The sequence below is a fragment of the Sciurus vulgaris genome (genome assembly GCF_902686455.1).
Source record: "Sciurus vulgaris genome assembly, chromosome: 4".
Lineage (NCBI taxonomy): Eukaryota > Metazoa > Chordata > Mammalia > Rodentia > Sciuridae > Sciurus > Sciurus vulgaris.
The window spans coordinates 116,605,435-116,632,945 of NC_136464.1; the positions used below are offsets into that span (position 1 = coordinate 116,605,435).

A 27,511-nucleotide genomic window follows, 5' to 3' on the forward strand; every position below is an offset into this window, starting at 1 on the left:
ATTGTATCCAATCACATGCCCTACAACAGTCTGGGGCCCTGGAAATCAATGGACTTCTCTATATTATATTCATTCTTCGCCTGATTCCTATTCATAACTTCAGACTTTAATAAAGTTCACTAACACACTCCAACTATTTTCCTTTCCCTTTTCCAAATTCCCTAGCTGATGTCCTTCTCAATAGTCAATTTTATCTAATAACCAAAACGGATAAAAGCTGACTTCAAACTCAAAGGAAAGAACTCTTTTTAATCCCATTGCTTAGTGTTGTACCTGGAAAAACTACAGATACTGAAATTATATTTCTTGAATTGAACTAAAAAGTATATATCTCAGGCTGGGGATATAGCTCAGTTGGTAGAGTGCTTGCCTTGCAAGCATAAGGCTCTGGGTTCAATCACCAGCACCACGCACAAAAAAGTGTATGTCTCTATTTTAGCAAATAGCCTAGCTAGCTATATGTCTACATATGTCAGTTAGGCCTATGTTTATAACTAATTTTTAATAAATATTTGTTCCTTTTTGTTAATTAAAGAGGTAAAAAAAAAGATACACTGAGCTCCTAATCTAAAACCTGGCATTCATTTAATCAACTCTGAATACTCCCTGCAAAGGACTAGTGGCTCTAAAAGGTTCCATTAAAGAAAAATATCACAAACCCCGATTAGAGAATTTAATTTATTTGCTAATTTTTTGTATGCACAAAGTTATACTATTATAAAGTTATAAAACAATTTGGCACACATGACAGCATAATTTAACATCTGCGATGAAAATTAAAAATAACAAACATTTTAGTGAAAAAGAAACCTGGACAAAATTGGTTAAATTATTGAACAGTAAAGAGTCTTCACTGTAAATCTACTCAATGTCAGCCAAAGATAATAAGTACCCAAGATTCAAGAGCTAAAGAAACCAACTGTGGTAAGACGGATTAGAATCAAACTGAGGACACAATGAATAATTACATAGCATTTTAATCATAAAATGATTAAATTTTAACCAGAATACAGTTTTTCTTAACTTTTTATTCCTATCACCAATCAAAGAAATAAAGAAGTTCAATTCAATACATATCTATTAAGTATATTAATTACATCTTCGGGCTCCAGGCTGCCTTAAGTTAGACTCATTGGAAGTCATCACGAGTACAAAAAATAAAAGCAACTATCAAGAGTAACTGCTTCTGGAAGAGAAGATAGGGTATGGAAGAGTATTCAACTTTTACCTCACAATTCTTAAAAAAATCATGAAAATGTTATCCTTTTATCATTTTAAAAAAGGAAAACCTGTGTTTTTAAAAAGGAAACCAGTGTTTAAATTATCACGTGAAAATTTTTAAAAGTTAAGGAAACTGTCTAAAATGTTCACCACAGCTTATGTGGTGTAAACCCAACTTTTTATTTTCTAATATTTTTAAATGTGCTATTATTATTTCACAATAGTTATGTGTAATTTATAAGTTACACATCTATATATGACACCAGTATTCTGGATTTTCCATCTGAAATACTGAGTAATAAAATAACAAGAAAATTTGACTGATTAGCTCACTAAATTTTCATTTTCTACAATTTTAGCCAATTGAGAAACATAATTTATAAAATACAACACGTGGTCACTGAGGAATTTTTTTAGTCAACTTTTTTCCCCTTGTGGTCCTGGAGATTAAATGCAGGGCCTTCTGCACTGTAGGCAAGTGCTATACCACTGAGCTACATTCCCCAGTTTTTTTTTTTTTTATAACTATTTTAATTTACAAAGTAATAATAGTTTGCAAAAAAATAGAGGGACATATATTTTTGACACAGGCTCTTGCTAAGTTACTTAGTTTGGTCTCTAACTTGCAATCCTCCTGCCTCAGCCTCCCAAGTAGCTGCAATTACAGGCATGCTTTATGGTACTCTGCTAATTTTGGTCAAATGACAGATTTTCCACCAGAAAAAGAATATTTAAAAATATTTGTAAGTATTTTCTAAGACTGTTATATATCCAAAGTTAAGGAGTATTACTGCTTTCCCTTTCCTACCAATGGCAAGGCAGGTTTCATTATATATATTCTCTTAACAAGTGAGATAAAGTAAGCCTGGGAGGTGAAGTGACTTTTTTTTTTTTTTTTTTTAAGATCTCACTGCTAAACTGCTCATGCAAGGCCCTGGACACGCTGGGACCTAACTACATCTCTCACTGCTCAGAGTGTCTTTCAGTACCCTGTTTTCTAACTTTAGCCACAATGAACTCTTAGGTGTTCAAAAATTATCAGTTTCATCCTGGTTTTTACATGCAACCTATCAAAAAACTGTTAGTCCCTCCCCCTAACTAATAAATTCCTCATTTTGGGGGTAAACTTCATATAATTTTTTTTTAAATTTTGAAAAATAAAAGAATAAAATTCACTTTCATTTCCAATCTATTCTAAAGCCACTTTATTTGTGTGCTTTTTGTTTTGTTTTGGCTTTTTTTGTGTGTGCGCTAGAGATTGAACCCAGAGCCTCCCACATGATAAGCACATTTTCTACCATGAAACTCACTCTCTGCTCCTCTCTGGTCTTTATTGGTGTACTCATAGATTCTGCCTTGCTACTAATTCAATAATGATTCAAATTATGACAAAAATTACACTTATCTAATAATTGTTTCATGTTTCTACCAGTAAGACTATACTTGTAGTAACTGCTAGGTGTAGAACAGAATACTAACAGTTAAATAAGGAATTGCAGCTTGGAAACTAGCAAAAATAATTCCCCCCCACACCTTTTGTTATTGGCATATTTAACTGTACATAATGATAGGGCCTGTTGTTACATATTTGTACATGTATATAATATAACAATATAATTTGGCCAATATCACTCCCTAGCACTTTTCCCCAAAAAACTAATTAATACACTGAGTAAAAACCACAAAAAAATAGAAAATTATTTAAGTCCAGAATGAGGAAACACTGCAAACATGTCATGAGGGAATTAAGAAAAAAGTTTTACTTAACTGCAACACAATGGACTAACTGCAAATTGTCAACAAAGATGATACATTCCTAGTCTGCTTTAAAAGAAGCTTCATTCAAAAAAATGCAATAATAGCCTATTATATTCAACAAAGATGATTTAGTACGGACTATGATATCAGTTCTGGGAGGCATGTTTTATAAAGGTCAGTGACGAAGAGAAGAAAGGTGACCAGGAATAAGGTTTTGGAAGACCTCAGAGTTGAATGAGTGCACATATAAACAAACAAGATAATTTCACAAGGTAGAAAGCATTTTAAAGAAAATAAAACAAGACTGGAGGACAGTATAAATTTGAGGGGAATACTTTAGATGTGTCATCAGAAGGACATACTGAGGAGATAAAGTTGAGCCACATATGTCAGAAAAGAACCAGCCATGAATCAACCTAGACTACAATGATTCAAGAAAAGGATGAGGAAGAGCAGACTCTGAAACAGGAACAAGATAGGTAGTCAAGCTACACTGCATTGGTAGAGATGGACAGTACCTCCTTATCTGGTCACCCCTAAAAAGCTTGCATTGTATTCTAAGGATGAGCAGTGGGGAAGACCATTAGTGTTTTAAGCAGACAATTATAAGATGTAATTTGCATTTTTAAACAACCATTTTGGGTGTTTTTAATCCATATGTTTTAAATGTATACAGAAAACAGATTTTAGGGAGGCAAAAGGAAAAGAAGAACTAATTAAAACGCTACTATAACTATTTAAGTTAAAGATAATGGTGACTTGCACTATGGTAGCTGAAACGAAGAGAATGGACAGATTTGGGAGAGATTTTGAAAGAAGAATCTATAAGACCTACAGATCAATTTGATCTGAAGAAATAGAGGAAACAATTAAAAACAGCTAACATTCATGGAGTGCATGCTTTGTACCAAGACACTGTTTTGCATCTTTTACATTTAGTAATAAATTCAATCTTATAACAACCTTAAAGATTAGGAGAAATTTTAGAAATTTGAAAACTGAGGTACAAAGAGGTTAGATAATTATTCATGGTCTCAGAACTAGTATATGGCAGAGATTTTAATTCAAGAAATCAAATCAATATACTATGACCTCTTCAAAATAGCAGTCAGAGAAGAATCAGTGACATCAACCTCTAGAACACTGGAGAGATGACAGTGCGCTTAGAAGAGTGAGGAGGAAATGGGTTTAGAGGAAGGTAGGAAGATGAAAATCCAATTTTTTTTTCTGTATTAAATTCTTTAAAAAAAAGTTTTGTAGTTGTTGATAAACGCTTTTTATTTACCTATTTATATGCAGTGCTGAGAATTGAACCCAGTGCCTCACACATGCTAGGCAAGCCCTCTACCACCGAGCCACAACCCCAGCCCCATATTAAATTTGAGACATCTTTAAAGCATCCCAGTGAAGATATCAAAGAGGTAGTTAAGTATACAGTTTCCAATTCAATGGAGAAGTCAGGGTTTAGAGGAACATGGAGTCAACTGTGTGATGACTGATGGTATTAAAGCTATATAACAAAACATACTAGGGAGACAGTGCACATGTAAAAGATTAGTGGTCAAGGATAAATCCCTGAGGAGCTCCGCAGAAGGTAGAAGGAAGATGATCTAGTAAAAGAGAAAGGAAGCAGTCAGGTAATTAGGCAAATTATTATTGGAATTATCAGAAAGGTCAAAAAAAAGGATGCTAATTCAAGATCAATGAAGTGGGCTGTACTCTACCAAATGCTGCTGATAAGCCAAGAAATAAGATGACAGAACAGTGATCATCAATCTGGAAAGGAGTGACCACTATTAAATCTGGTAAGAGTTGTGACTATGTGGTAATGGAAGGAAGCTAGATAAGACTAAAGGCACAAGCCTGTAATCTCAGCAGCTCAGGAGGCTAATGCAGGAGGATCGAGAGTTCAAAACCAGTCTCAGCAAAAGTGAGGCACTAGGTAACTCAGTGAGACCCTGTCTTGAAATAAAATTCAAAATATGGCTGGGGATGTGGCTCAGTGGTCGAGTGCCCTTGAGTTCAATCCCTGGTACCCTCCCTGCCCCCCACCAAAAAAAAATGAACAGGAAAAAAAAAAAAAAAAAAAAAGGAGATGAGGAATAACAACAGCAGCTCTGAACAATTCTTCGTGGAAAGTTTACAAAGGTAGAGGAACACAAGATACCAAGATTTTTTTAAAAAAATCAGATCCACTAACTAGAGAATTTTTGTATGTTTATGGTAAGAATCTAACAGATGACCTTTCATTCATTCTCTAACTCCAAAAATCAATACTAAGTAGAATCATTATGCTATACAATACATTTATTTATTTGCCTTTGGACATTATGCTAGGAAATGTTACTGTCTCAAAATCACAATTAGGAATTATTCTAGGGGATTTCAATATTAAAAATAATTATTTCTAAAGAACAACACTATGTATTTATGTGATATATACTACATATAATTTGCTGTGCTATACACAATCACAAAAAAAAAAAAATCTAGCATGGCCATACATAACATATGATTGTCCATATAACAGACTCCACTTCTAAAATGAGCTATAATTCTTCTTCTTCTTCTTTTTTATTTTTATTTTTTTTTTTGTGGTGGGGACTGAACCCAGGGCCCTGTGCTTGCAAGGCAAGCACTCTACCAACTGAGCTATATCCCCAGCCCTGAGCTATAATTCTTGATGCTTAATCATCTGTAATTTTTCATCAGCATCAAACTTTTTCTCCTTTCAATCCATTCAATCCATATGTAAATAAGGTAAAACTTAAAATTTTTAATAATTTTTTCTATCACTTTACTGATTTTATTCTAAATAAGTTCCATCTGTGGCATGACAAAATATCCTTAAAAGGGATTGTGAGCATACCAACCAATAAGAAAAGTCATTGTTTACCACATCTACTGAGATACATGGTTACTAGTTCATGTCTAACAATTAATACTGTTCATAGTCAACATGTGATGGCCATTCCTATACAACACCAGGCATCAATACAGCATAAAACATTATTTGCTCAACCTAAGAGTTAGTAATACATGCAACTACCAGAGGAACTAGAGTGAGATCAAGATCGAGTAAGTCTCATGACCCCATTAGGCTGAGATGGATACTGTCATTGGATGTATTAATTCTTAAAATCTTAAGTCAGTTAATTAAATTTCTATTCACTTCCTATTCCGTTCAGCATAGAAGACATAGAAAATAAAAAATTGCAACAATTTGGGTTAAAACTAATTACTTAGATATATTTTATAGTTTATCAAGGTCACCTAGGAATAAGGCCCAAGAGCACCTAAATCACAGAATGAATTTCCTTATATAAGCGCATGTCATTAAAACAATAACACTATTTAAAAAAAAAAAAGGGCTAACTATATTGATTGATTTTTGAATGGTTTGGAAATAAGCTGCTCTTAGTTGTGATATATTATCCTTTTCTAATTGCTGCATTATATCTGCTTATATTTTGTTTAAAACTTTTATACCTATGTTTATGAGCGATATTGGTCTATAGTTTTTCCTAAAGAATGTCTAATTTTGGTGTGAGGATAGTGGCCATAAAATGGGTTGAGAAGTGTCTCCCCACTTTTATGTTCATGTAGAATTAGTATTATTTCTTCCTTAAAATGATCACCTCAAAAGAAGCATAAAAATCATTTGGAGCCAGGCATGGTGGCACACACCTATAATCCCAACGGCTTGGGAGGCTGAGGCAGAAAGATTGAGAGTTCAAAGCCAGCCTCAGCAAAAGGAAGGCACTAAGCAATTCAGTGAGTCCCTGTCTCTAAATAAAACACAAAATAAGGCTGGGGATGTGGCTCAGTGGACAAGTGCCCCTGAGTTCAATCCCTGGTATGCACCCACCCCCAAAAAAATCATTTGAAAAAAAATGAACATTCATTGATTCAATAATAAAAACCTCAACAATCTAGGAAAAATTGGGAACTTCATTATCTAATGAACCTACCAAATACTTACAGCTGGCATATTTAATAATAAAGTTTAAACATTTTCCAAGTAAGATAAGGAATAAGACAGGGATGTGCCTTTCTCCATTCTATTCAGCTTTGTACTTAGGGTCCTAACCAAAATGGAACAGGGCAAGAAAAAGAAAATAAAGACATGCAGAAAAGGAAGAGATAAAATAATCTATTAGCTGGGCATGATGACACATGGCTGTAATCCCAGCAACTTGGGAGAATGAGGCAGGAGGATCACAAGTTACAGGCTAGCCTGAGTGATTCAGTGAGACCCTGTTTCAAAATAAAAAATAAAATGGGCTGGGATGTAGTTCAGTAGGAGAGCATCCCTGGTTCAGGTCCCAATACCACCTCAAATCAAAAAAATCTCTTCACCAACATAATTATCTAATAGAAAATCCCAAAGCAGTTACAAAAATGGAGGGGGCAGGTTGAACTAGTAAGTGAATTTATCAAGAGAGCAGGATACAAATTGTAGATATTTAAAAAAAAAAAAAAAAAAAAAACAGATGTCTACATATAGCAATGGACAACTCAAAATAGAAATTTTAAACAGTATCATTAACAACAGCAACAAAAATCACTAATTACATAAGTATAACTCTAACAAAATACATTTAAGAGCTACATGTTGAAACTAAAAAAATACTGATGATAGAAATCAGAGAAGACCTAAATAAAAGATGAGATGCACCTCCTTTATGGATTACAAGACTCAATATTAAGATACTAAATTCCCACAAAATACATGTATAGATTTGACACAATCACCATCAAAATCACAGGACTTCTTGTAGAAACTGACAAGCTGATTGCAAGATTTATAGGGAAAGGCAAAGTACCTAGAAGCCTGAACAATTTAGAAAAAGAACAAAATTGGGGCTGAGGTTGTGGCTCAGTGGTAGAGCACTTACCTCACATATGTGAGGCACTGGGTTTGATTCTCAGCACAGCATATAAACTAGTGAATAAAATAAAGGTCCATCAACAACTATAAAAAATTTTTAAAAAAGAAAAAGAACAAAATTTAATTCATACTATTTGATTTGAAGACTTGCCATAAATCAAAACAGTGTGGTACTGGTAAAAGAACAGATACATACATAAATGACACAGAAAACTGTCCAGATATATAGTAAACTGATTTTTTTTCTTTCTTTTTCTTTTTTTTTGGCAGTGCTGGGGATTGAACCCAGGATGTTGTGCTTGTGAGGCAAGCACTCTACCAACTGAACTATATCCCTAGTCCGTAAAATGATTTTTCACAAAGATGTAAATAGAGTTTTGGATTTGATCTAAAAGAAATATGTTTCTTTTCTATGTCACTATACCAGAAACTGCAAATACAAATTTCTTCGGCCTTAAGATTTTTCTCTTGGCAAAGGGGATAAAGTGTATTAGGGTAAAAATGAACAACAATTTCAATGGGGGTGGGGGAACAAAAGAAAATTAACATCCATAGGAAAAGTTACTAAAAGAATATAAAAGATATATGCTAGATTTTAAGTTTTGCACATTTCTAGATTACCAAGGAGATAAAAGTTGCAGTAATAGTCATTTCAAAAGAGTATAATAAACCTAAAAAAGATAAAGAGGGCTGCTGCTTATATTATGTTAAAATCTATCTACTTTCTTTAAAGAATTTTCTCAAGCTTTGAAAATCACAAAATAATTATTAAAGTACATGATGAATCTTTATTCCTTGGTGATAAGAAGAAAAATTGAGGGGAAGCGAGAGTATATCATATAAAGTAAACAAGTTGTTGAGAATGAAATAAATAGGAAAAGACAAGACACATCTGAGCAAATCAAATTTTTTACCTTATAGCACTTATTCTTTTAATCGAGCGGCTGGAAGATGTTCCCTCTTCCCTCCCCAATCCCAATCTCCAATACCCCAAACAGACTTCAAGAGTGGCAGGTGGCAAATAATGGCGTGGGAACTATTAAACTGTGCTTCCAAAGGCATGAAAAGCAACTAAATGTCGTTTCAAACGCCTGGAAGGGAAAGGGGGCGTGGCAGGGAAGAGAAGTGACCTGATGGGGCAAGAGAAGATGATTGGAAGATGATTTCATAATGCAGGAGGTGGATGAAATTACAAGGACTGGGTGGGCGAGTTTACAAAGCTTGGAGTCAGGAAGTGTTGGCAAATTAGTCACCCAGAAAGTACTGGAGTAGGACAATTATGGAATCAGCAAAAACAGGAGGCAAAACGAGGAGCGAAGAGGAATAGGAAAACAAGGTGAGTCCCTCAAACCTCCAGAGCCCGGGGCCCCAGGAAACCAGATGCCCGGGAACAGGACTAGCGGAGGGGCTGAGGCGCCGAAGCATCTCCAGGAGCCAGGTGGCAGGGAGACGGCCTGAAGCGGCTGACCCGCCTGCAGCCGAGCACGAGGGGCTTCGCGGAATTCAATCCAGCATCCTGGAGGCATGGAGGTGAAGCCCAGCAGTTAAGCTGGCCGAGAAAACAGAAAGGACTCGGAGGTCCAGGGCGACAGACACCTCACTCACCTGGTTGGTGACCTGAAACGAAACAGACGACACGACTTAGAGACAAACTGGCGCGGACTAGCTGCAGCAGCCCGCCTCCCTCTGCCCGGCCCGAGGCCCCCGACTTGAACCCAAGCCGCGCTCACCTCAGGATTGGCCTCCAGCGGCAGCCAGCGTTGACCCTCCATGGCCGCTCTGCCCGGCCCCTCTCCAGCTCTGACAGCAGCCGCCGCTGCCGCTGCCGCTTCCGCCCACGCGCGCCTTGACCTGGGACTGTCCAACCCGCGCCTCTCCGGGGAGTGCCGAAGGACGAAGAAGAGCTCGACAACCCTCTCGCGTCTTTATCACTCCCTGAAGAGCAACAGGTCACGCCTTATATTTTAAAATGATATACAGTCAAAATTAATTTTTTAAAAGGCGCTACATCCCTATTTTGGGAGAAAAGCATAATCTGAGCCCACAGAGTGCTCCCCTCAAGCTTGGACTCTCCCTATCCAAACGGAGCGCTCGCGTTGTACGCATGCGCCACGTGCTGGCCTAGGACCGCGTGTTCGCGGGCGCCCTCCTATTCTTGCTGTGTCTAGCAGAGGCGCTAGGGGGCGCGCGAATGAGTAGTGTTCTGCGAGGGCGTGACCCGGCTACAAGGAATCAGAAGTCAGCTAGGTTAGATAGGCCCTAAAGTCATGGCCCTGTTGCTGTTGCTGGTTTGTGAGGGTGCAGAAGTGACGCATTGGCCTTTTCTATTACTGCAGAGTCGGGGATGGATATATCTGTTGTGTGTGTGTATTCCATTAGGCTTGACACAAAATGTGGAATACAATACTCAATCAAGTCCTTGTACTAGGTATTGGGACACAAAACTGAGTTCCCTGTAGAATAGGTGAACGGAGAGAATAGTCACAATGTAGTTGATAATATGCGGCAGTGCTAGCATAAGATTTGCTAGTCCTACAGGTAGAAGTGCAGCTAAAGTGGAATGGGAGTGTCCAGAAAACTGTCCTGGACACAATGGATTCCTGGACTGCATCCTTAAGAAATAATAGTAACCCAGCATAGATGAGGGTACTCTGAAGAAGGGAATTGGCATTGTGGCTGCAGGGCCTCTAAAGTAAATGACACTGGTGATGCTAGAGAAATAAGCAAGGGCAACTGAAACAAGACATCTAGACTTCCTCCTAACAGCAGGGAAACACCAAAGGATTTTAAGAAGCATTTTTAATGTCTCTTTGCCATGGAGCTGTAAATTCTGGAAGGCCAACTCTAATGTCTTTTTTCTTCACATTATTTCCTCAGGACCTAACCTTGTGCCTGATATATATCAATAAATATTTGAAGGGCTGGGGATATAGCTCAACTGGTAGAGTGCTTGCCTTACAAGCACAAGGCCCTGGATTCAATCCCCAGCAGCACAAAAAAAAAAAAAAAAAAAAGAATAAATATTTGAGGGGTGAGTAGCATAATTAGATATGCAGAACTATCATTTGTCAGTAATGTGAAATTTTGCAAAAGATTAATGCTGAGAGAATAAAGGCAGTAATCATGGAGCTGAAGTGGCAGACGCAGATTACAAAGCTTTCGTTCTATCCCTTTGTTGAGAAGGAGTCCTCAGTGACTTCAGAAATTTGACATGGGATTGAGTGAATATTACCACTCTGTACCCAGAAGAAAGAATTCAGGGAGAAAGGCGCAAAGGAGAAGGCTACAGATACTTTTATTATACATACTGAGCATGCCTTCCTTGAGGAACTTCCAACTCTCCCGCTCATGTTCCTGTAATAACCACTGCTCTTCCATTCAATTGCATTTCCAATCCCTCAGCTTCTCTTTCTTCTTTTTTGTCTGGTAGATTGCTGCTGTACCCATTTAACACTGTGACTTGGTAAATCTGGGAATGTCTAGCTCGTAATCATTTGAGTTGCATGGCCAGGCTCTCAATCTTTACTAGAACCCAGTAGCATGTCGGGGCTAATTTTCAAATGACTTACTGTCAAAAGAAAGGCCTTGCTCCAGAATGCTGAGGTTCTACCATGACTCTCCTACCAGGATTGGCCTAATATTCCACACAATATCCTTACCACTATAGACATTTCTCACACCATTGAGACAAAAGACTGAGACAGGGTCAAATAGCAAGGCAACTTTCATCCCAGTATGGATTCTCTTGCTCAGGGAACTTCTCAAACTGGCAGTCTTCTAAGTCACACAATAAATGTGTTGGAGTTATATTCTCAAGAGTGGTATACATGGCCTCTAAAAGCCAAAGAGGCCCACCAAGTGCTCTGCCTCTTTCCTATTCATAAATATTGCAAGATACAGTAATGTGTCTTTCACTTTAGAGAGGTTGTCCTAGCATGCCCCAGAACTTTGGACCCCTAAAACTTTATAAATGTAGCAGGCCTTTAATCTTTATTTGCTTTAATTTCCACCCTCTGGCATTGAAGTACCTACCATGGTATGAAGGGCAGCATTTCTTAGACTTGAATGTACATGCAAACACCTGGGGAGTCTGAAATGCAGGTTTTTGATTCAATAAATCTGAGATGGAGCCCACAATTTGCCATGATTGGTGGCCAATTTTTAGCCCTCCTTTTCTCCATAGTCTTTGCCATATAACTTTGGGATTTTTTCTACCAGAGGACAAAATTCATTATTAACGAAGTATGCATTTTGAATTTGTTAAACTATATCTAAAACTCAGGAATCAACACTCCCAGTACTTTTGCTGTCATTCACACTTGTACAGAGTGGCAAAAGAAAAGTGAGGTTGAGCAAGGCCATCTGCCTTCTTGTTTCAGTTTTCATACTGGAAACTAGTACCCAGTTTTTCATCTATTTAGTGGTACATTTTCCTCTTTTTTCTACTTTTGTAAGTGATTTCAATGTTTAAACTAGTTCCCAAGCTTAATGGTCAAGTACTTCCTACTCTTTCAAAGTACAAGAAAACTACGATGTTCCCTACAGAGAAAATAGGTTTGTTTAGTTAAGCTTTATCCAGGCTCTGAGTTACGGTGCTGCTGGCTATAGTTTGGTGTTAATGAATCAACAATGTATATTATGTCTTTATAGGGAAATGCCAAAAAAATAAGGTTATGTGTTGATTAGCTGATGAAATGTGAACAGAGGCTCACAGAATCTAAACCTTTTCCTTAGGAGCAATGGTTCAATTTTTACTAATTGAATGTTCATAGCAACTCTGTAGACCATCAACTCATACATTGTGTTATTTCAGTATGCATAATATCATAGTGGAATTTTTAAATTAAATATTACACAATTTTAAAATATTGGTACTGCCTATATATAGTGTCATAGTGACATGCCATTTATATAAATCTATGCCCTTTCAGTTGCCTTAGCAGTATAATTCTTTTTTTTTCTTTTTTTCTCTTTTGAATTTAAGCCAGGGATGCTTTACCACTGAGTCACATCCCCAAACTTTTTATTTCTTATTTTGAGACAGGATCTTACTATGTTGTTGAGGACTTTGTTAAGTTGCTGAGGCTGGCTTCAAACTTGTGATCTACCTGTCTCAGCCTCCTGAGTTGCTGTGATTATAGGTGTGTGTCACCACACCTGATAATAGCAATATAATTCTAATAGTTGTCAAAGAATATCAGATTTATCACCATTTCCTACTTGACTAATCGCATAGTTTCATTTTTTTCAGTAACTGATAAAACATACATTCTCAGAATTCAGTAGTTTCTATTAAAAGACACCAAGAAGGTTTTGACACATTAATGTTTGATGCCTTAACAAAGGTACTGTGACTCAGAAACTGCTCTTTAATCCTTATAAATTTCCTTCTTATTTTCTGAAGAATTTGGTAATCTCTTCAGTCTTAAACTGAAATGAGCTTTATCTACTATTAAAGCAAAATTCTGAGATTAAATTTAACAAGTTCATTTAAGCAAGAAAAAGATTCTAGAACCAGGAGGCATTCTGGACCACAGTTGGTTCAGAATGCCCCACATCACCACAGGTGCACATTATACTGTTAGTGAGAACAATGGAAGTGACTTATCAAAACAACCTGATTACAATTGGCATTTGCCTTATAGGGTGATGAGACATTTGCTTTATATAGACATATTTTGATTAGTTGGCCACCTGTGATTGGATGAGACTTGGCTGCTTGGTTACAAGGGTACACGCTTAGGTTACAATTTGTCTACAGGTCAAGCTAGGGTATCATTCACTATTTGCAGAGGTCACTTTGGTCAAACTTCATCACTCAAGTATGAAGACAAAATTGAGGCCCAACTTAAACTGAGCTTAACACTACTTAAAGCTCTCCACTTCTTTTTTGAAATATTTTTGTCAATGAACCTTTATTTTATTTAATTACATGTGATGCTGAGAATCGAACCCAGATTTCACATATGCTAGGCAAGTGCTCTACCAACTAAAACCCCAACCCCATATATACTTCTTTTAAAATTTGTAAATTATTTGGTCGATTTGTAAGAAAACATAGATTGTGGTCATTCCTCTAATAATCCATATCTGTTTCATCAATTCAAGTTTAAAAAAAAACATACTGTGGTTTTCATGCCTATTTCTACAACGGATACTTTTGTTATGCCAAATCACTGCATAATCTTTTTAAAGATACTTTAAATGGCAATTATACATAATAAGTATAGAGCCAGTAATAATCATAACTCAGTAGAAGTGTTGAAGAGCTATCAACACGTTCAGGCACACCTTCAAAAACAACTGAGTCACAAGTACTGCTTGGGTGAAGAAGCCTGCTGATGCAACGTGCACTATAATTTCTTGAGATGTTAAATGTGAAAACAAAAACATTTAAGAATTGGTAAAATTCAGTATGAATTTCATGTGAAAGCTTTCTAAATGCATTTTCATTAGAGGTTCTGATATAGCTGTTTTGCTTTCTTTGTTGTTATTAATATACGAGTAGGCCAGACTTTGCCCAAAGGCGAAGAATTTTAAGCCTTGCTTTAAGCTCTAAAACCCCTAGGATACAATATTAGTGATCATGTTTATTCCCAGTTCTACATCTTTGCTTATGCTGGCATTACCACCCCACCACCATCACTATCACCACTACCACAAAACGCACACAAGCACTCATAATTTTTTCTCCGTGTGATACTGGAGAATCAAACTTAGCAGTGCTTTATCGCTGAGCTGCATCCCCAATCTTTTTCTACTTTTTTTTTTTTTAAATATTGAGATAGGGTCTTACTAAATTGCCCAGGTTAACTTTGAACTTCTGATCCTTCTGCTTCGACTTCTGAGTAGTTGAGATTACAGGTATGTATCATTGCAGCTGGCAAGCACTCAAATTCTTGAATAGCCTGGTGTACAAAACATTCAATCAGCTGAAAGCAGCTGCAAAGGGTTTCTGCAGGTACCCTAAGAATCTAGGATCTCTTTGAAATTAGATTGAAAATGAAATTAAACCAGACCATTTGAAGGATTAGCTTTTGGCTAACTGATGTCACCTAGCATTCCTGAACAATGTATGATCTAGATAACTTCTGGGCTTCTTTGGAGGATTGAATATCATGATGATGATAAAGCAGCCAGTATTCATTCAGGAACTTGGCTATTTTGCTTTACATACACGATTTAATTTATGCTATATTAAAACCTCATGAGACAAATGAAATACCTCTATTTTTACAGGTGAAAAGCTGATGCTCCAAAAGACGAAGTGATGAAAGATGGACTTAGATTTGGGCCTAAATCTCCTAGCACTTCACTGATACTCTCCACTGTATTAGTTTCATGCTGCTTCTATGACAAATTACCATAACTCTACTTGTTCAAAACAATACAAAAGTATCATTCTACAATATGAAGTTCAGACCTCTTAAAGTGCTATTACTGGGCTGTACTTAAAGTATTGACAGGGCTGTGCTCCATTTGGAATCTTTGTGGAAGACTCTGTTTTCTTTGCTATTCCAACTCCCAAAGACTGTCTCCTTTTATTTTCAAATCCATCAAAAGCCAGTTGAATCTTTCTCAAATGGTATCACTCTGATGCTGTCTCTAACCATCTTCCACAATTAAGGATTCTTGTCATTACATGGACTCAACTGACTAATCTTGGAGCATCTCCTTTTAAGGTCAACTGATCAGCAACTTTAATTTCCCAGTGCTATGTGACATAATGTATTCATAGACTCTGGGGATTAAGAAGTGGACATCTTTGGAAGGCTATTTTTTCTGCCTACTGTGTTCATTGATAGTAAAGTATCACATAGTATAGTAATGTGTAAATATGTCTAGTGGACATTTGTTTTTGTTTCCCTAGCATCTTTTCATCTAAGTTGTGTTACATCATCCTTACTTCTATCTCTTATAGGGTACATCTTTCACCCTTACTGGTGCTAGTAACTTTACCAATGACACAGTTCAAACCCTTACAGACAATAGGGGCCATGGAACAAAAATAGTAATACATCACCCTATACCCAATATTCGTCCAAGGCTTGTGCATATGACCTAAGCAGGTTAATCAGTCTTTCTTCAAAAATTGAGATTGAAGGGTAGGTAGCTTCCTTTTTTCCCTTGAATCATGAACCATAATTTGATCCCAAAGATGCTGGTGGTCATATGTCAATATGCAGCATTTCCCTTCCCCGGCAGTACATGGAAAAGTCTAAGAAAATGCAGACACAAGACAAATGGATGGCAGATAAGAGAGACTGGGCCCTTTGCTATTCAAATCTTACAATTCTGTTTGGCTCTGCAGCAGGTTCCACCTCTGTATTTCAGAGACAGAAACTGTGAAACAATAATTCCTGTTATTTTGCCTATACTAGATTGAGTTGGATTTCTATCACTTGGCATAAAAATTTCTAAAATAAAAGCTTAAATTGAAGTATTTCTTGCTTCACATGTGTCAATTTCGTTTTCCCTATTACACTGTAACCTCATGATCATAGTTCATGACAGTGCTGTAGACTTCCTCCTACGCATATGATAGTACTAGGCTTACTGCAAGACCTCCATATTTTCTGATTCATACATCCTACTTACATGTCATTAGATAAAATTAAATATAAATGACAAAAGTTATACCCATGCATCTTGAATTTTAGCCTTTTCCTTTACACTATTTACAAAACATGTATTTTCCAAGTGTGAAACTTGTATAAGTTCTGATCTCTTGTAAGATGAAGTTCTTAAAAATAAACAGTTTATCACATGTGTTGCTGGAATGTCAGGAGCACAAGATCAAGAATTGGCAGAGATTTCCCTAAACACTACTGATATTTTACTCTCCCTAAATTAGATTCATAAGTTTTAGGAAAAGGACACTCACACTGAATAATAAAATAATCAACAGTTTTAAATGAATGAACGAAAAATAGAGAAATAACAAACATTAATTTTTCAAATATATGTTTTTACCTTTTTTGGAGTATTTTTACAAAGTTAAAATTTGTGTGTGTGTCTTGTGCACACACCCCATGGAGCATAAATGTGATGGCAGTCAAGAGCTAAGGAGAAAGATTTTCTGACAAATAGAACAAATGCACCAGCCAACTAGATGCACAATAGTGTTCTATTTTTACATCCAAATTCCATACAAAGGAAACCTTTTGATTATTTCAGGGACTATGTTCTCAAGCTAATTAATACACTTAACTAGGTTCTGAGAGCTACATTCCAGGTACAGTTTTTGTTGTTTTACACACGTTAACCAAATAAATTCTCCAACGATACTATGAGTGGTGTTTGTAGTAGGCAGGATTCCAGAGATGCTCAGCTCTCAATGATTCCCATCCTGATTATTTCAGTGAAACACTAATCTAGTACTTTTCTGAAGGACTTTTTCAGATGTAATTAAAGTCATGTATCTTAGGGAAGTTATTCTGGATTATTTGTGTGCCTGATTTAACCATTTCAACCCTTAAACAGAGAGAACTTTCTCAGGCCAGAAACAGAGAGATGTGGAGAAAGAAGGCAGAGGAGAAATGCTGAAGAGGGAGAGATCAGAAAACATGAGGAGGGTTGTGCTCTGCCATTGTTGGCTTTGAAGACAGAAGCTGGGAGCACACATCAAGAAAGTTAAGAATCACCATCTAAAACCAGCAAGAAAACAAAATGCACAGAACTGAATTTTGCTAACAATTTATTTTTTGGTAGTGGGAATTGAGCCCAGGGACACTCTACCACTGAGCAGGATCACTAGCATTTTTTTTTTCAAGACAGGGTCTTGCTAAGTTGCCTAAGCTGCCTCAAACTTGAGGTCCTCCTGCCTCAGCCTCCTGAGACACTGAGATTACAGGTGTGTGCCACCACACTTAGCTCTTCTTTTTTTTTTTTAATAACAATTTCAATCTGAAAGCAGATTCTCCCCTTCCAGCTTCCAGAGAGAAATTTCATCCTTCCATCACCTTACCAGTACGTTCCAGATTACAGACTAACTAACACTAACTTCAACCGCAGTTCTTGATTGGATTCTGCTTGTGGGTGGGGTGGGCATTAATTTTCAAGAATATTGTTGGATTGATTGAGGAATTTTAACTTAGTCTCTTTATTAGATAATCCTATTTTATCAATGCTGTTTCCTGAATTATTGTTATTTAGGAGAATGTCTGTTTTAGGAGGTACGCGCTCAAGTATTTAAGAATGAACTCTCCTCATTACTGTGTAGATAGGTAGTGATAAAGCAAAAGTATAAAACGTTGACAGTTGGTAAATATGAATGAAGGGTATAGGAAGGTTCATTGAACTATTTTTGAAACATTTTAAAAATATTTTTCAAAATAAGATGGTAGGGGAAGAAATCGCTCTGTATATTCTATGTAGAATGCACTCAAAGTCAATAACAGAGGGAAGACGGATGAGAAGGTATTGCTGCAGTTAGGTTGAGAAATGGAGTTAAAACAGGACAGAAGAAGAATAGCATCCTCCTCCAGCCCCTCCCTCCCCACACGGCTATACCAGTGAAGTAAATCCCAGTGACAAAAGCGCACCCTGTAACTACATACTTCCCACAAGCATCTCCTTGCCGGACAAAATCCAAGGTAGCGGGTAAGGTTGTGCCCGGGTGTTCAGGTTTGGTTAGGCTAAATTAGGCGGTCACAAGATTGCGCATGCGCAGAGACTACTCTGTGGTTTTCCCCCTACCCCCAGAGTAGAAGAGCCCATAACTGCAGCCGAGAATGGGGGGAAGAGCGTCCTAAATATAATTAGTCCTGCCCTTTGCAAGGGTTCTACCAAGTCATCGACATTTTTACCCACATCAAACTGCATGGTACTGAATTTTTACTTAAAACTGATGCTTACTTGAAACTAATTAGAGTTCCACAAAGATGTTTCTTTCTGCTCCCTTCCCACCGTCCGCTGCGTGCGCTGGCCCGCGAGAGGCAGAAAGCGGAAACGGAAGTGTTGGCCAGAGGGAGCCTCTGCCTGAGACCTCAGGTCAAACCCTTCGCTTTTGCGATGGACGGATCTCAGTCTCAAGAGGCGATCCTGGATGCTAAATCGCAGGTGAGGCCCGGCCCGAAGGGGAAGAAGCAGAGGGGACCTGAGCAAGCCAGATCGCTCCATAAATTGTGTTTTCTGCTTCCTTTCAGGTCACCAACCAGGTGAGTGAGTGGTCCACCAGCCTTGTCCTTGGCCGGCCTCTGCTGGTCAAGGACTGGCTGCAGCCCCCGGCCGGCCTCCTGCAGCTAGAGAACTGCGTCGCAGTGAGCCTCGCCCTGTTCTTGCATTCCTTAACCTGTGTCCACAAGCCGGTGTTCTGCAGCCCGCATCCCTGCATTGTTCCTTCCCCCTTGCACGTGAAATGATGCCGCTGTGATTGTGATTTAAGCACCTCCAGCCAGTGCTAGTGAAAGAGTACAAAGTATTGTTCTTCCTTAATTAGGCGATCTTTATTCGAAGGTAGGAATACACTATTTTAGAATGTAATGGGCATATAAGAAATTACTAAAATTTACAAAGATAACATCGCTTACCTTTCTTGCACTTTAGAAAGATTAATTTGAAGATGGAGTGTAACTTTTTAACCTTTCAGTGTGTATCCTAAAACTAGAGTGTTTGGGGTCAAGAGTTACCCAGAACCATACAAAATATAGGAAAGGACTGAGGTAAGCAATGCAAATGCAGGAGCCAAGAGAGGTGTCCATTGACTGCTCTCTGTCTTTTGTCTCCTGATCTTGCTGTTGCTTTTGATGATGCCTGGGAAGTAGGGGAACTTAGGGAGATAATAGTCAGTCGTCTACCTGGCTTTGCTCAGAGTTACATAGTTAGTGCATTTTTATTCAATCTCATAAATCACTCTCTATTCACTTACATTAAGTGATGTGCTTGAATAAAGATATCCTGAAACTGAGTTTTGTTAGGTTTTAGGGTTTTCCTCATTGAACTTCTTTTTGGCTTAAAACAACAAATTTGACATATTACAGTTCAGGAGGTCAAAAGTACAAAATTAGTCTTCTAAGACTAAAATTAAGATATTGGCATGGCTGTTTCTTTTCCAGACTGTAGGAAATCTCTTTGTCTTTTCCTGCTCTTAGAAGCTGCCTCCTTTTCTTGGTTTATGGACTCTACTTCCTCTTCAGAGCACATCATTTCAATCCCTGCTTTCTTTGACTCTGACCCTCTTTCTTCCCTTTTAAAAAGATCCTGTGATTACTTTGAACTTCCTTGGATAATCCAGAAAAGTCTCCCCATTTCAAGATCCTTAATTTTGTTAAGTCTTTAATAATTGTTTCTTCACATAGGGTAACATACAGGGTTCAGGTATTAAGACATGGACATATTTGGGTGACCATTCAGTCTGTTATACATCCCATTCATGCAGTCACTCATAGGTTATATGATTTTTTTATGCAGGAAAAGCCAAGATGATTTACAAACATTATTTGAATTAATAATGAGTTTAGCAAGGAGATTCCATTATTTGTAGTTCAGATACAGAATTGGAAATACAGTTTCAAACAAGAAATAAAATATAAAGTACTTTGCAATAAATCTAGTAATAAATCTAGTAAAAGATATGATAGACTTCTAGTTTATGGACCAGCATATAAGAAGTTTACCCTTTAGGATAGGGTAATAACTTTTAGTAGAAACTAAAAACTGAACTTACTGAAAAATCAGCAATTCTGGGATCTGTTCGAGAAGTAAGATCACAGGGCAAATGTTAGTTTGGTAGCAGATAAGTTTTTAGAGTGCCCGCTATGTGTCATGCACCAGTCTAAACTTTCAAAATAAGACAGAAATCTTCCACCCATGGCCTTATGTATTAAAGTCAGTATTAAGAGCTGCATTTTTCCAGTCGTAATTTATGCCATCACAACATTGACAGGAACTCAATGAAGTATTAAGGCAGCTAGTAATTTATAAGCATGTAATCTTCTGAGTCAAGCAGACTTTGGTTTCTCTTCTGATTCCAGAAATGTGTGACCTGTCATGCATTACTTAGCTCTCTGAAATTGGGATTTATCATTTGCAAAATAGAAATAATTGATAATGTTATGGTGACTCAGTGAGGCATTTAATACATGTAAATTGCATAGCACATCACCTGACCATCGTGAACACTGATGAAATCTAAAATTACATCATTATTTATGCTAATGTAAGGTTTGAGCTTGAGAATTATGGTGAGGAAAGAAACTGGAATGATCCCCACATGTGCTTCAACTAACTATGAAGATCATGTAACTCATCTTGCATTTGAGGATTTTTGGTTTGTAGAATGAGGAAGCATCTCGAACAGGAAAGTGAGGTAAAAGATGCCTCAAAGTGTTTGGAGTCCACTGAATTACCAGAACAAAATTTCAGCCTATGAAGGAAAACCAATACTGCCTTGCCTTCTACTTATATTATCCTGTCAGTGGAGTTTTTTTCTTTTTTCACTTTTTGCTTTTTTCCTTCTGTAAACATGACGTGTTATTTTCTGATTCTGTTTATATTCCTTGTTTTTTCCATTTTCACTTGGTAATTGTTTCTTCAGTGGTCTTAAACAAAGATACTGTATTTACTATGACAAGCATTGAAACTAAAAGTTGAGTGTGAGAGCAGTAAAATTGAATAATATTTGCATTCAAGGCAATGAAGTTACTAATGTATTGTTTTATTCTGTTTTGTTAAAGCTTGTCGATTTTCAGTGGAAACTGGGTATGGCTGTGAGCTCCGACAGTTGCAGATCTCTTAAGTATCCTTATGTTGCAGTGATGCTAAAAGTGGCAGATCATTCTGGCCAAGTAAAGAACAAGTCCTTTGAAATGACAATTCCACAGTTTAAGGTTTGTAGTTTAACTCATTGAATTTTAGTATAATTTTTGCTTACAAAGCTGTATAAAATCTTTCTTCTGTTTTATTTAGAAGTTGATGTGTTTTACATGTATCAGCACATACAAAAGATCTAAATTTTGTTTTTTGGGAACTTAATAAATTATTTTCAATAACTAAATTTATGTGTTGTGCCATTTAATCTCTTTTGACAGGTATCCTCTGTTAGTTTATTTTAGGAAATTTTAAGGAGTACAATGTAATGATTTAATAAAAGTATACATTGTGTAAGGATTACTACAGTCAAGTTAATGAACATATCCAATACACACATGGTTAAACTTTTGTGTGGGGGATGTGAAGACACTTAAAATCTATTCTCTCATCAGTCTCAAGTAGATAAAATACTATTACTAACTTGTACCCACCATACTGTACATTAGATTCCCAGAACTTTTATAACTGAAAGTGTATGCCCTTTGACCAACATCCTTTGTTTTTGATAGCCCCTCACAACCACCATTCTACTCTCTGCTTCTCTGAGTTCGACTTTTGTAGGTTCTACATATTAGTGAAATCATATATGTCTTTCTGTGTCTGGCTTATGCCATTTAGCATAATGTCCTCCCAATTCATATAAATTGTTAGAAGTGACAGGATTTTTTATGGCAAAATAGTATTCCATTGTGTATGTTTATATGATATGATACATACATAATACATACATATATACATTGGTGGTATTATATTATATTGCAAGTAGTAAATTTTATACAAGGGAATTGAGCATCTAGATTTTGATATCTGTAGGAAGTCCTTCCTGGAACCAATCTCCCATGAATACTGTGGGACCACTGGGGTGTGGGTATGTATAACATTTTCTTTAGAGGACAGCTCTTTATTTATGTATTTATTTATTTTGGTACTGAGTATTAAACCCAGGGATGCTTAACCACTGAGCCAACCCTTTTTGTTATTTTTCTATTTTATTGAGACAGGGTCTTGCTAAGTTACTTAGGGCCTCACTAAGTTGCTGAGACTAGTTTGAACTTGGCAATCCTCCTACCTTACCCTCCCTTGCCCCTGGGAGGGGCAGCTCTTTTTTTTTTTTTTTTTTTTTTTCTTTTTTCTGTACCAGGGATTGAACTTGGGCACTTGACAACTGAGCCACATCCCCAGCCCTATTTTATATTTTTTTTAGAGACAGAAGCTCACTGAGTTTCTTAGCACCTTGCTTTTTGCTGAGGCTGGCTTTGAACTCAATCTTCCTGCCTCAGCCTCCTGAGCCAGTGGGATTACAGGCAGATGCCACTGTGCCCGACTTGGAGACAGCTCTTTTTAAGGCACTCCTTACGTGGCTTAAAGCTGAGCAGGCAAACAGTCATTTGGTCACATTACATAACAGAGCTAAGGAACAGTCTTTCAGCTTCCCAGCCCCATCTTTGGGCTTTTGTTAGAGATTTTGACCATTGGCATGTATTTTTAAAGAATAGTCACAATGTGTTTTGTTTTATGACAAATTAATAATGAAAGTGCAAGTATGTAAAGCATAGAGGGTATCCAAATTGCTGTGGTTATGTTTCACAGTTGCTTCCCAGCTTCCCAGCAGTACAGAAGAAAAAAGGAAAACAGAATTTGATCCTAACTTGAGATTTTTTAAAAGTTGAATTCTACATAAGGACAACCAAAGTACCATAATTTTTTAAATGACAACGATGTAAACTTCTACCATATAAGCCATTGTCAATGTTGGGTCTCTTTTATTGAAATTGAATTAAACCTTAAAACAACCCCTGTGACCCCAAAGTGGTTAAAAATGGTTAGGGGCCCATAGTGAACCTGTCAATTTTGTTTTTAATCTTGTGTCTGGGACAGTGTTGGGTATTTAATAAATCTTTCTGGTGTAATCTTAATAAACTTTCTCCTGCTTTCTAAACAAGTAGTAAACTAATTCAATTCTACTATAATATTTTTGCTTATAGTACCTAATTGCACTTTTTTCTCAGCACTCTTTATTAGTTGAGTATGTAACATTAAAATGCAAACAATGTTAGATAGCCCCTGGTAGTTAGATATAATTAAAGGAACTTAATATACTTAAATATTCTCTGAAAACAAAATTAATATTTTCCCCCTTTCTTTCCAGAATTTCTACAGACAGTTCAAGGACATTGCTGCCATTATTGAAACTGTGTGAAAACATTATTTGGTTAATAAATTGCTATCATCATCTAAAATAATGGATTTCATCTTCTGTAAACAAACTGCATAAGAATCAAATATTTATTGAATGAAAATTACTTTCATTTTTTCATTTTTCTAAATAAAAAGTGAGATAAATAGGAATTAGTGGTTATTTTTTAAAAATTTTTAGTTGTCATTGGACATATATTTTATTTATTCATTTATATGCAGTGCTGAGGACTGAATCCAGGGCATCACACATGCCAGGCAAGCACTGTACTACTGAGCCACAACCCCAGTCCCAAGGAATTAGTGGTAATTGATGTAGAAGTTTGTCAGTGTACTAGAAGCTACTGAATTGCACATTTTATGTTTTGTTTTGTTTTATGGTACCAGGGATTGAACCTAGGGGCACATTGAACCACTGGGCCACATCCCAGCCCTTTTTATTTTTGAGACAGGGTCTGAGTTGCTTAGGGCCTTGATCAGTTGCTGAGGCTGACTTTGAATTTAGCAATCCTCCAGCCTCAGCCTCCTGAGCCCTGGGATTATAGGAGTGCACTGCCATGCCCAGCTTAAACTGTACACTTTAAAAGGTGTACTCTGGTATGTGAATTAAATCTTTAAAAAGTCAAAGCAATTCAAAGCAGATGTTTAAGTATTAGAATAGTGTTTTGAAACTTACTGGCAATGGAATCCACTTTCTAAATAAAATCTTATTTGGAGTCATAAGTAAGTATAAATTAGAAGTATTTCATTAAGGTAACTACAAATACAAATTTATAGCATTCACGTAGACAAATAGAAGAGTAAGGCTTCTTTTCTCCAACATTTAGAATTTGGTTAAGATTGACCATTTTTCTTTTATGTTAGCCTACATTCAGTTGATTCTGTGAGTATTTGTAGAAAGTCTGCTGCAGATAATCTCTAGTTTTTGTAGCACAAAGCAGGATGTAACCTGGAGGCCCCTGTACATTCATGTCCACCTGAATCATCTTTCTGTCAAGCGTGTGCAATGAGTTGAAAGCTGCTCATGTTTCTGGTCTATCATAATTTCACACAAGTGCCTCACACTGGTGGAAAATGAGAACCATTTGACATGGGCATCTGATCAATTGAGTTTCTATGTACCTAAAGAGGAGCTTCAGAAAAGCAAGAATGTTGCTGAGTATTCTTGTTCTGTTGGGGATTATTAAGGTCCTGCAAAACATTTGTATGTATGAATATATCCTTTGAAATATAATATTTGCAAAAAAAAAAAAAAAGAGCCTAATGTTCATCCAGATCCTTTGAACATACAGGAAGACTATTTCCCGGCTTTCCTTGCTATTGGACTGGAAGCACATAGTGAGGTTGAAGCCAGTGGGATATGGATAGAAATATCCTAAACCATTTCCAGTCTTGGTCATAAATTGTTCCTTCTCATCTTCCAAGTTCTCTCCTATACCTAGTGTTGCAATTAAGAACTCTAAAATAGAAAAAATGTTCAAAATCTTTAGCAATTAGGGAAATGCAAATCAGAACTATTCTAAGATTTCATCTCACCCCAGTTAGAATGGCAATTATCAAGAATACAAACAATAAATGTTGGTGAGAATGTAGGGAAAAGGTACACTCATAGATTGCTGGTGGGACTGCAAATTGGTGCAACCACTATGGAAAGCTGTATGGAGATCCTTCAGAAAACTTGGAATGGAACCACCATTTGACCTAGCTATCCCTCTTGGTTTATACCCAAAGGATTTAAAAATCAGCATATTACAGTGATGCCGCCACATCAATGGAATAGCAGCACAATTGACAATAGCTAAGCTATGGAACCAACCTAGATGTTCTTAAACAGATGAATGGATAAAAAAAAGTAAGTGTGTGTGTGTATATAGATAGATAGATAGATAGATAGATAGATAGATAGATAGATGATAGATGGATGTATATATACATATATATGTATGATGAAATATTGCTCAGCCTTAAAAATGAAAATATGGCATTTGTCAGTAAATGGATGAAGTTGGAGAATATCATGCTAAGTGAAATGAGCCAATCCGAAAAAAAAAAAAAAAAAACCCGAATGTATTTTCTGATACACCAATGATAATTCACAATAAGTATGTTGAAGGGGCAGTGCTAGGGAATAATAGAGTTACTTTAGGTGGAGGGGAGTGAAGGGAGGGAGTGGGTATGGGGTAGGAAGAATAGTAGAATGAATCAGACATTACCCCATGTACATATGTATATATATGACTGGTGGTATTCTACATCATGTATAATGAAGGATGAGAAGTTATACTCCATTATATATGATATATCAAAAAATAAAAAATATTTCAAAAAAAATTTTAATTTATTTTTATCCTAAACAAATGGGATACATCTTGTTTCTGTTTGTACATGAAGTAGAGGCATACCATTTGTGTAATCATACATTTACCTAGGGTAATAGTTTTTGATTCATTCTGTTATTTTTTTCCTTCCCCCACACCCCTCCCACCCCTCTTTTTCCTCTATACAGTCCCTCCTTCCTCCATTCTTGCCCCCCTCTCACCCCCTATTATGTGTCATCATCTGCTTATCAGTGAGATAATTTGTCCTTTGTTTTTTTTGAGATTGGCTTATCTCACTTAGCATGATATTCTCCAATTTCATCCATTTGCCTGCAAATGCCATAATTTTATCATTCTTTATGGCTGAGTAATATTCCATTGTATATATATATATAGACATACCACAGTTTCTTTTTCCATTCATCAATTGAAGGGCATCTAGGTTGGTTCCACAATCTGGCTATTGTGAATTGAGCAGCTATGAACATTGATGTGGCTGTATCTCTATAGTATGCTGATTTTAAGTCCATTGGGTATAGGCCGAGAAGTGGGATAGCTGGGTCAAATGGTGGGTCCATTCCAAGTTTTCTAAGGAATCTCCACACTGCTTTCCAGAGCGGCTGCACTAATTTGCAGCCTCACCAGCAATGTATGAGTGTACCTTTTTTCCCCACATCCTCGTCAACACCTATAGTTGCTTATATTTTAGATAATCACCATTCTAATTGGGATGAGATGGAATCTTAGGATAGTTTTGATTTGCATTTCTCTGATTACTGAAAATGTTGAACATTTTTTCATATATCTGTTGATTGCTTGTACATCTTCTTCTGTGAAGTGTCTGTTCATTTCCTTAGCCCATTTGTTGATTGGATTATTTGTATTCTTGGTGTAGAGTTTTTTGAGTTCTTTATATATTCTGGAAATTAGTGCTCTCTTTGAAGTATGAGTGGCAAAGATTTTCTCCCACTCTGTAAGTTCTCTCTTCACATTGCTGATAGTTTCCTTTGCTGAGAGAAAGCTTTTTAGTTTGAATGTATCCCAGTTGTTGATTCTTGCTTTTATTTCTTGTGCTATGTGAGTCCTGTTAAGGAAGTGTGATCCTAAGCCGACGTGTGAAGATTTGGACCTACTTTTTCTTCTATAAGATGAAGGGTCTCTGGTCTGATTGCAAGGTCCTTGATCCATTTTGAGTTGATTTTTGTGCAGGGTGAGAGATAGGGGTTTGGTTTCATTCTGTTGCATGTAGATTTCCAGTTTTCCCAGCACCATTTGTTGAAGAGGCTATCTTTTCTCCATTGCATATTTTTGGCAC

General features: G+C 36.9%; 2 protein-coding genes across 6 annotated transcripts in view; one reads left to right on the forward strand and one right to left on the reverse strand.

Moving 5' to 3' along the window:
• Positions 1–10,023, reverse strand: part of UCHL3 (ubiquitin C-terminal hydrolase L3) — a 53,448-nt gene extending 43,425 nt beyond the window's left edge. The window contains exons 1-2 of one of the 3 annotated variants that reach the window (XM_079138941.1): positions 9,601–9,922; positions 9,476–9,487 (exon numbers count right to left, since the gene is read on the reverse strand). In XM_079138941.1, coding sequence (XP_078995067.1) covers positions 9,476–9,487; positions 9,601–9,642 — 54 coding nt within the window. In that variant the 5' untranslated portion in view covers positions 9,643–9,922. Of the gene's footprint in view, positions 1–4,842; positions 4,925–9,475; positions 9,488–9,600 lie in introns of those variants that run through there. The other 2 variants (XM_079138939.1, XM_079138940.1) reach the window with 2 other exon arrangements.
• Positions 8,786–24,025, forward strand: COMMD6 (COMM domain containing 6). Of its 3 annotated transcripts, none has more exons than XM_079138949.1 (4): positions 18,797–18,931; positions 19,018–19,327; positions 21,547–21,699; positions 23,832–24,025. In XM_079138949.1, exons 3-4 carry the CDS (start codon positions 21,574–21,576, stop codon positions 23,880–23,882), a joined length of 177 nt encoding a protein of 58 aa, XP_078995075.1. In that variant the 5' UTR covers positions 18,797–18,931; positions 19,018–19,327; positions 21,547–21,573; the 3' UTR covers positions 23,883–24,025. The 3 variants fall into 3 exon arrangements, with proteins under 3 accessions (XP_078995074.1, XP_078995075.1, XP_078995073.1); XM_079138947.1 differs by having other exon boundaries at positions 18,830–18,931; positions 19,018–19,029; XM_079138948.1 differs by lacking the exons at positions 21,547–21,699; positions 23,832–24,025 and adding an exon at positions 8,786–9,206 and having other exon boundaries at positions 18,742–18,931.
• Positions 24,026–27,511: the final 3,486 nt, after the last annotated feature.

What these genes read in the sequence shown, in the direction of transcription:
- COMMD6 (XM_079138948.1), top strand. Translation starts at nt 18,884, where the DNA reads ATGGACGGATCTCAGTCTCAAGAGGCGATCCTGGATGCTAAATCGCAG. An exon ending in TCCTGGATGCTAAATCGCAG is followed by an intron (nt 18,932 to 19,017) that starts GTGAGGCCCGGC and finishes GCTTCCTTTCAG; the next exon opens with GTCACCAACCAGGTGAGTGA.